The sequence below is a fragment of the Monomorium pharaonis genome, chromosome 4 (assembly GCF_013373865.1).
Source record: "Monomorium pharaonis isolate MP-MQ-018 chromosome 4, ASM1337386v2, whole genome shotgun sequence".
NCBI lineage: Eukaryota > Metazoa > Arthropoda > Insecta > Hymenoptera > Formicidae > Monomorium > Monomorium pharaonis.
Genome location: NC_050470.1, coordinates 11,312,069 through 11,322,514, shown reverse-complemented (window position 1 = coordinate 11,322,514; position 10,446 = coordinate 11,312,069). Strand labels below are relative to the sequence as shown.

Genomic DNA, 10,446 nt, shown 5'->3' with positions numbered 1-10,446 from the left:
TTCTAACTATTAAGACATTGTAAACGTTAATACTTCTCAACTATCGATAATGTACTCCATCGAAGAATTAAATACATATATAGAGATAATTGTGAATATCAACCTCAGGCTTTTTCTTGTATAAAACAATGACCACTAGAATAAATATAACTATAAGTTAAAGCTCTTAATTCATTTACGAATCGACCTACTCTCATCCCCAATTAAAGACTGCATTGGGTCCGATCCCGAGTTATAGCAGAGTTATAGAGAGTTTTGATTGTTGACTCTAAACTAGGACCAACGGATGCACGGCTCGGAGATCGGGGTTATAGTGAGCCTGCCGGCACAGCGTATTTGACATGAAGTCAGAAGAAAGCCTGTCTCTGATACAAAAGGAATTCTTCGATTTTCGTTGGGATCCAGCTGGAAACGTGGCACAGCATACATCGAAGCTCGAAGGAATGGTGAATAAAATGAAAACGCTAGGGGGAGAGATATCGGCATCTATGCTAATCACGAGAATTCTCTCCACGCTACTGCAAAAATTCAGCCATTTCCACAGCGTATGGGATTCGACGGATGATGCGAAGAGGACAATCGAAAATCTAACGGCAAGGCTCATGATGGAAGAAATGCGTTTGAAAGGCAAGGATAAAGAGGAAGAGACAACAGCCTTAATTTCGAAAATGAATTTGAAGATTGATCCTTCCAAGAAAAGTAACTCAAAAAGCAAAACGACAATACAAAGAAAGAGGTGCCACACGTGTGGTAGAACCACAAAACCAAGAACTGCAAGGGCTATTATAATTGTGGATCATTTAAAGAAAACTACCAGAAGCAGGGAGAGCATAAGGAGAACGAAGACACGTCGAGTGCGTCGACAGCACAAGCATTCGCGGGATCCACGGAACGAACAAAGACAGAAGACTACTGGCTACTCGATTCAGCAGCTCGGACCATACAAATGACGAATGAACGAGACTGGTTCTTCGAGTATCAGTTTTCAGAACCGTTAAAGGTCTACATTGATAACGGTGAGAAGGTACCAGCGCTAGGACAAGATAACATCAAGATCAAAACGAAAGTAAACGGAAAATGGTCGCAAGGGATTGTTACATCCAGCTTTATGAAAGGGTAGGGTCGGGTGATTGTGTAGGTATCTATTAAGGTGGAGATAAAGCAAGGAAGGACGTAACAAAACATTACTCCCGAAGGCACCAGCTCAAAGGAAAGTCAAGTGCCTTAGGGGCGAACGCACTCTTTATGGCTTGAAATGTGGGTTAGTGTGCCGGCAGGCTCACTATAACCCCGATCTCCGAGCCGTGCGTCCGTTGGTCCTAATTTAGAGTCACAATTGAACTGTTATAACTCGGGATTGGACCCAATGCAGTCTTAATCAGAAATGGGAGAGGAAGTCATTGAAATTAAAACAACTATTTATTCATCTACTATTAACAAAATTATTTATTGTAAAATTAAGTTTAAACATAGCGGTCAACTTGTTGAGTGATATACGATTGTACTATTAACAAATTATTTATTAAATTTAAACATAGCGGTTAACTTGTTGAGTGATATACGATTTTACTATCTTCTAATAAATTTTCGTTTATTAGTAACATGTCTAACATTACGCCGTGTTACCTAACTTTGGTCTGTGACTACTTACATACATGTTAACTATCTTAAAGTGATTCTACTATATCTACAATATATTAAATATGTGGTACATCTTGCGTTCTTAAATAATTTCCTCCAGTAGAAGGAGGGGGAAAGAAATTATAAAAGAAGTTCACTGGAACGGCAAAAGTATCGCGATAGTACGGTGTGAAAACAGGAATGTGGTCTGTGGGAAGGAGAGAGGATACTATAGAAGATAAACAAGCGGGGTCGATCGCTTCAGGGATAACTGCAAACTCACGGTAGAGCAGGAGTAGGGGGTCGGTTTTGAGGGGGAACTGCTCTAATAATTCTATTAATGATTGTTGCGTGCCATTATAATAATAATATCGTGGACGAAGGGGTGTAGGGGGAGAAGGCTATAAACTCTATATCTGAAGGAGAACCTGAGGGTGATATGTACTCTACGTCGGAATCCGAAGAAGGTGAAGGAGAAGGTGGTATTTCTATTATTTCAGGTGAGCTAATATATAGGTGAATAATGTGGTGAGGGGGGAGGAGGAGGTGAGGGAGGTATTAACCTTTGAGGGGGTGAATCCACGATTCGTTCTTCGGGTTCCCGAGCACGGGGGACTGCGAACCGGGGGGATGGACTCTTGAACGGTTGCCTCTGAATCCGCGAACCGAGACGCCTGGCCGGACTCCTGAAGGTCTGCCTCGGAATCCGCGAACCGGGACGCCTGGTCGGACTCCTGAATGGCAAGCTCGGAATCCGCGAGCCTGGATCCCTGGTCGAACTCTCGAGGGCGAAGGTCGAAATCCGAAAACCCCGCCGGAAGAGACGGGCCCTCGGGACGCGATGTGGTATGTTCCGTGTACGCTAGGGTTGTTATTTTCAAATTAACTCTTAAGTTGAGAATAATACTCAAGTAACGCTCATTTAACTCTCAAGTTGAGAATAACACTGAGGTTAATCCTCAAGTTTATACTCTAGTTAAGGGTTATACTCAAGTTAAGTGTCTGAAATAACACTAAAATTGAGTGTTATTTTGAGTGTTACTTTGAGTATTATTTTGAGTGTATTTTAGAGTGTTTTTTCCGTAAAGACAAAGAGTAAAGTTACCTTGAAACTTAATCACAATATTTGTGATCTATAAAATAAGTCTGTATAGTAATTTAGAATGTATTATTTTTATACAAATAATCTTATATTTTTTTGTAGCTAAGCATAACCAACTGCAAGGCGTAAATTACGTCTATTTATATTAAGTTTAATTGATTATTGTTACTAATCAAATATTAACCCTTAAGATAATTTTTTGAATGTTTTTTAAAGATAATTTTGTTAATGTTTAATTATATATCTCGTTCTGTAGCTTCTGCATTTATTATCTTCCAAAATTAATCCATTATTGCGATTTATTACGTATGTTAATCATTTTGCAAATTTTCATTTACTGATGAATACCGTATATCTCACTGTATATATTAGCCTGTATTTAACATATATGTTTTTTTCTTTTTTTTAACTCGTGCCGTATTAATCTATTTTCCTTCGGAAGATTCCCGTTATAATTGTCACAGATAATTGTTTTATTGTATGCCTGTTTGATTAATTAATTTATCTAGCGATATTTTAATTGAAATTTGATTATCTATTTACTTTGTTTATTCCTTCATTTGTCTCACCTTCCTCCAGCATAGTAGTTTCTTAAACACAATATGTAGATAAATCTATTCATATACGTATACATGAGTATCCAACTACAATGTATTTCCCCAAGTATTTAATAATTTATCATATTTTTACTCAGCACCCTCAAAACTGTGAAGAAAAATTAAATTCCAAGGTTTTCTCCGATCGGCAAAAAATCGCTCTTTTTCGACACTCTTCTTCATGAGAATTATTATAAAATTATTCCGATCTTTTGCAATAATTATTCCAATAAACAGAATCGTGAAAACATTAAAGAACTGTAAACAAGAAACAGGGATAGGTCAATCACAAGGTAAACATCCTAAAGAAAAAGTGAATGAAAAGCCTAGACTGAGCTGATATAAAAAGCGCGACAAAATGAGACGGTTAATTATGTAGGTAACCGAAATGGGCACCTCTTTTATTCCTTCGCGTTAACAAGCTGGCGGATCTATGAAGATCAGTTTGAGCAAATGTTTGATAAAAAGAGGAGAGGAAACTGGAGTTTGTTTCCGCGGATGAGCTAGACTATCCAGCTCGTCTACGAACATTACATTGCGCTTTGCGACACGATGGCTCAGATCATTCATAGAGAAATTCATTATTAAAGAGTTTCTTAAGTGTCCTTACAAAAGGATCATCTTTATGTTACGAAGGAGGCTACGCTGAATCATAAGGAGAAGCAAAAGAAAAAAAGAGAGGAAAAGAAGAGAGAGAGAGAGAGAGAGAGAGAGAGAGAGAGAGAGAGAGAGAGAGAACGACACTTTCGAAGCGTCAACAGAAGCCTGTATTTTTGTCCGCTTTCAACGTGCTTATCCGGTATCTCGCGCAATTCTACATCGCTCTATTCATAAGGAGAGCGTCCTATCAACGGGAGTGAATCTCTGAAGAAAGCGCGATACAGCTGCCGCGGCGTACTCATAAATATTTAATTCTTAATCACGCCGGCGAGCCGCTCGCGAGCCTGCAGTAGGCACTTTCACACAGGTGTATAGATATCCCTCCTAAGGAGACCGAAATAGCAGGGATGAAAGAATCTCTCCCCTTTCACCTCCAATCTCGTGATGACGATTATTTACCGGGCTTAAAAAAATACTAGAGCAAATTACTAATCTTTTTTTATTAGAAGATATCTTTGAATTAATTTTACAAAATAAAAAGCAAAGAAAGCAGTAGAGAAAGAGAGAGAGAGAGAGAGAGAGAGAGAGAGAGAGAGAGAATTTCAAATTCTATTACACAATCAAAATACATAAAAATAAAGAAAATCGCAAAAAAGCGTTTTGTGTTGTATTTTAATAAAAAAATTTGTAACAAAAGTGAAATTATTAAGACCGTAAGTAATAAAAATAAACAAAGAAGAATGTTTTCGGTTTAAGTGGATGTTAGTGTCTAATAGCAGAAAAGACTGTAATTGAATTTAATATTTGAATTTAATGTTTGCATTTGTATGAGATGTAAAGTTGTTTGCAGGATTATGGGCAATTACTCGGGAATTAAGTCCAATAATCTAATCGCACGTAATTTAATTTTGTTTTGTAAGGTAATGTTACGTCCAGCCTTGTGTAATTGAGTTGGATCGAATGGTTAGGAGAATATTTAAGGAATGGAGATAAGGCAGAAAAGGACGTAACAAAATTTGACTCCCGTCGCGACTGAGCGAAGTGAAAGTGCCCCGGTTTCGAACGCACTTTTTATATCCAGAAATGTGAGTCAGCGTGACAATGCGTCTGCTATAACACCGTTTTCGGATCGTGCTTTCGTAGGTCAGCAGTTTTGAGTTAGCGAATTGAATCACTTTAACTCGGGATCGGATCAGGTGCTATCCTTCGATCAGGACGAAGGGAAGATCTTTTAATGATTTAAATAAACTATTAAATTTTTCAAAAAATTGATATAATATTCGTCCGGCAGACTTAACGTTTTTCTGTATCGCTGATCTTCCAAAAAGATAGTTAAGTACGAGAAATCGTATCCTGACGATTGTTAATAACAAAAAAATGTTTGTTTCAAATCGTTCTATCGTCACGCACAAGTTAAGTACAGCGACAACTTAGAAAAGTATTTTTAAAGAAATAATAAACACATAAATGCAGACATAAACATAAACAGAAAAATGCAGCCATAAAACAAAGGCACTAGTTTCTCCATCTTTAAACAATTTTGAAAAGCAACCGTCAGATATGATTCAGATTCCTTTTGAAGTGTGAGGCAATATTGAGTTTAAAATAAAAAAAAATAACTATCTTTATTATCAGACCATGCTCAAACAATGCCCTACAAAATAGAAAAAAAAGAGAAATGCTGAAACTCGAAGGAATTAGACTTATCAAACAAGGGACCTCCGAAACTATAAAATTTATTATTTAAAGCAAAAACGCGATCCGTACTCAAATAATATCTAAACGCCTCTACAAATAGTTCACAAAGAGAACACGAAATTTCCCTTTTTTTCTCTTTCTGCCTGTCCCTTAAATAAGAAAAGCAAAAATTTAAGTTCCCTCTCCTATACTCAAACCAAAATTCGGGCGAAGACAAGAGAAGATAAACTAATAGTTGGTCATTTATGTAATCAACAACTTCGATGAATTTTCCAATAGACAAGCTCAAAATTTGCTAGCGTTGGAAGAGCCTACCAATCCAAGAACGAAACATTTGATTGACAAAAAATTCTGCATAAAACCGCGATCCAAAAGAGCGCGAACATACTTTTTACCTTTTATTTTTATCTGGTGAATCCGAGGAAGTTCACACCAAGCATCCGATTTTCGTCTCAATGGTCAGTAACAAACGTTTTTTAAGCTAGGACTTAGTGAAATGAGTCTTAACGTGCATCATCCACCCAGTTCCAAGCTTGACGACTCATCTCTACCGGTTCCGAGTTTGACGACTCGACCCGCATCCACTCGACTCCGAGCCAGACCACGCGCTCTTGATACACTATTCGCAGAGCCTTCCAACCGCCTTAAGGTTATCAGAAATCCAGCAAATAGTAAGTCACCTCTTCAATCACAATACTTTCATTCGCGTCTCTTCCTCTGTTAACATTCAGTTGTCATCCTAATGAACAACTCTCTCCCCGACCAAACCGAAGTTGTCAATCAATCAAACGGGAACGTCAGAAACAAGTCAGAGCGATACGGACTCTCCTAGACAAGGCTTATCGGGAATATTTGGAGGGATTAAGAACAGTGTTTAACCCCTCCAAGAATTCCCGATAAGCCTCGTTCAGAAGACTCTGACTTGGTTCAGACGCTCCTAATTGACCGACATCGGGGATGGAGATAGAGTTGTTCACTAATTGTAAAATGACAACTAAATGTTAAGAGGAGAAAACGGTAAAGGTAATATAATTAAAACGGTGACTTACTATTGGGGCCTTAAAAGTTCAGAATCCCATAACCGTTAGGCTCGGAAGTCAGTGCGAATAAAGGTCGAGTTGTCAAGCTCGAAGTCGTGTAAATGAAGTACGTTGGAATTCACTTCACCAAGAATAAAGCCTTCGGCACACGATACGATTTTTCATGCTAGATCGCATACAAGACATCTTATTACGTGTCTTCATTGGCTCGAATGATGACGTGGGATAAGTTGCACAACTTGTTCTGAAAAAAGGGATGCTCACACTCGTTCGGATCGTAATTTTATACAAGATATTTTAAAAGCGGGGATTGGCTCCGATTTTAACTCCGTACCTTTTAGATAGCTGATAAGTGCCAAATTGTGGTTTCGTCTGACTTATTTATTTTTCAAAGGTCAGCGGGTAATGAAAACGTTAAATCTCCCAGATGTAACAGTAAAGGCAAAACAGCAGTTTTCAATTAAAATTTGCACAAAACTGAAGAAAGCAGAAGGTGATTTCAAGTCAATAACGATAAAATTTTTAACAATTAAAAACTAAAAAAATTTTTTGTTACCGATATAAACTTGCTGTTTGCTCTTTTTCTTCATTTTTGTGCGTACTTTTGACTGTGTAAAAGAATTTGAACTTTTATAAATCCAATTCAAAGACATATTTTCTATAATAATAAAATATATAAGCAATTGACTTCAGAATTCCCTTAATAATTTGTTTATAAAGTGTGTTACAAAATTGATTTTTGCAACATACTTTTTATATCATTAATGCTTTTTTTAACATTTAATCCTATTTCCAGTGATTGCTTTTTCTAAACGCTAACCTTATTGATCAGGCCATAGAATATCTAAATAATATATATTTACTATTATTTATACTATTTGCATAAATATATGTATACTGTTTATAGATATGTATCATCAATATTTGCTGTCACTTATTATCTAGATGAAGAAATAGATAACTCTTATTGTTCTTTTTATTTATTCAAATATATCTATTATCTTTGAATCTTAGAAAAAACTTTTATCTTTTCAAAAAAGTATTATTTTTTTTCTAATAAATTTTTTTCTAGGTAATCAATACAATAAGCTACCCAAAAAATTCCGTATATACATTTTCGTGTAAATTGAACGAAAAACCTTGAATTTAATAAAAAAAAGTTGCCATTTTAAATCTTCCATTTCTTATTTCAAAATTCTAATCTCGAGAATCGTAATCAGCGATCCCAGAAACCTATAGATGACTTATGATTTTAATGTTTCGTCTAATAGAAAAATGTGCCTCACAAAGACACAATTTATTCAAATAATAAAAATTATAATAAATTAACACATGATAAAAATTCAACACGCAAGTCCGGTTTTCACAAAAGCGAAGTTATATTTTTATATTATAATCGCATGAGAATGTCGAAATGATTTAATCACATAATATGCTATGTGTTAAAGAAAGCTTATAATCCTTTGTTTTAAACGTATAAGCTTAATGGATTATGAGCTGGAATTGCTTTTTATGATTATTCATTACAATTGCTTCACATTTCCACAGAAAGGATCATGTAACACCAGCAGAAATTACGAATAATTACTTTCATATTAAGGAAATCCATAATGCGCTACTGTTTTCAAGAGCAAAATTAGATACGTGCGGAATACTGACAGATGAAACGTTCACAAAGTGCTCTCCAAACTCTCAAGCGTTTTAGATTAAAGTCTCACTTTATTTGTGCCCTGGAGGCACTTTCATACTACTGCCACATTCGTACTTATTATGTCCGGATTATGAACATACGAATGTTGAAACACGGGCTTCTTTTCCTATAATAAATAGTATACTTATTTTTTTATGTACAGAAAAAATTACCTAAGAACAGAGACAATGAAAATCACCATTACGCAATGGAAGTTCTAGAAAAAGTGAAATCTCAATTTGGTGAACTCCATTAGTATTATCATCATCTTGGGCGATGTTACTAAATGCAAATTTTTTCAAGAAAATAGAGAAAAGAAAGGGAGAAAAAGAAAAAACAGCTATTTGCGCATTTATTGCAAAAAAAAAGTGAGAAACCGAGAAGAGATATAATTCGATTTTGGATAAGCGAATATCGTCATATAACTAATTCCAGGACGATTTAATTCTATATCGGATCTTTTCTACATTAGTAAACATATCCCAGTATATAATTACCGATATATAACAGCTTGAGCAAAGCCATAACTTGGTAGAGACAACAAGAATACAAATAGCGTTTTGGTCAAAGTCCGAAGTAATTTTTTCAGGCTTCGACCAGCCATGTTAGTCACTCCTAGGATGGACTAAAAACATATCAGTCAAAGACCGAAATACAAAACTATTTCGGGCTTTGACCAAAACGCTTGGTTATTGACCGCGCATTGACCAGTCAATCCTAGGAACGGCCGCACAACGGGGTTTGACCATACATATATATTATACATACAATAGAAAAGGAAATAAAAGATATAATTACACATTACAATTTACATATCCTCATTATGTGTCTAACGTTAATTGTAACAGCTCAACTGTAATTTATTCATGAAAAACACATGAAAAACACATGAAAAACTTTGCAAACAGTCGAAAGTAAAAACGTGATATATCTACAATATTGTTATTTCGAATAACATGCGCACATAAACTATAATAAATATCGATTATCTTCGAAAATAATTACAAGAACACATTATTTAGCAATTATTAGAAAAATTATAGCCATCTTCTCCGTATGACTATCATTTATCCAAATGAATTATCCTAATTTGCATGGAAAGATTAGAATAGCCTACCCACAGTTGGTACATAATGACAACTTTGACTCTTCATATCTCGGCAATAAAAAGTGAATTCAATTTGAAAATCTCAGAGATTTAATGTCTCGTGATAAATTATCATTTAATACCAAATTTAGATCCGAATTCAAAAGTGATGAAACAGACAATTTTTTGAGTCACTTTATTTGCTTTAAAAATAACTAGGTTAAGTTTAAAATTAATTAAATTAAAGTTAATAACCTTTTAACTTTATTATTTAACTTTTAATTTGATAATTACCCTATCTTGTATTATTATCCAACCCTGAAAATTATATTTATTTTTCCAAATACAAGAATCTACATACTTTCGGGGAGGCTTCCACTAAAATGCGCCGCATACAGTGTTTTTGGCGAAAAAAATTGAGACGAGCAGATTAGATCGGAAATTAACTTTCTATTTGCCAGGTGACTGCTCTTCAAACTATATCTAAACCCACATGCCTATACTATACTTTTCTTGCTACTTTTATTTTACGGAATAAAGTAGGATATTTTTATTTTATTAAATAAAACACATTTTTTTAATGCTAGCGCGACTCTAAAATGATGTGTGGCATTTTGCTCGATTTGATAGAATATGATGGATATAGAGTGGCCATACGCTCAAAGATTTTTTAGAATGTAGAAAAATTATCTATTGCAGAGCAGAATTCTTAGAATGGATAAATATAAACTACGAGTTAAAAATTTAGAAATGTAATTGTACACAAAGAAGTCAAATTATTCCACAATTATTTCAAAATCGTGATGCACAATTATTGAAACATGGAATGTGTAATATTTTATGTTTTAATATTTGTGCATTATAATGTAGAAATAATTTAAGAGTTTCGGGCCGCTATTACTATCGATGAAATATTTAAAGCTACTCTTACGGGAATTTGCGTCACTATTAACTTTCCGATGGACGCAATTAACTTATTAGATAAAGTGTCTCCTTTTTAATGTTTGTTACAT

The 10,446-nt window shown here is 35.1% G+C and overlaps 1 protein-coding gene across 1 annotated transcript; it reads left to right on the top strand.

Annotated features, from left to right (window-relative positions):
• Positions 1–341: 341 nt before the first annotated feature.
• LOC118645195 lies at positions 342–1,120 on the top strand. The gene is made up of 2 exons (XM_036285821.1): positions 342–699; positions 807–1,120. Exons 1-2 carry the CDS (start codon positions 342–344, stop codon positions 1,118–1,120), a joined length of 672 nt encoding a protein of 223 aa, XP_036141714.1.
• The last annotated feature ends 9,326 nt before the right edge of the window (positions 1,121–10,446 follow it).

What these genes read in the sequence shown, in the direction of transcription:
- LOC118645195 (XM_036285821.1), top strand. Translation starts at nt 342, where the DNA reads ATGAAGTCAGAAGAAAGCCTGTCTCTGATACAAAAGGAATTCTTCGAT. An exon ending in GATTGATCCTTCCAAGAAAA is followed by an intron (nt 700 to 806) that starts GTAACTCAAAAA and finishes GATCATTTAAAG; the next exon opens with AAAACTACCAGAAGCAGGGA.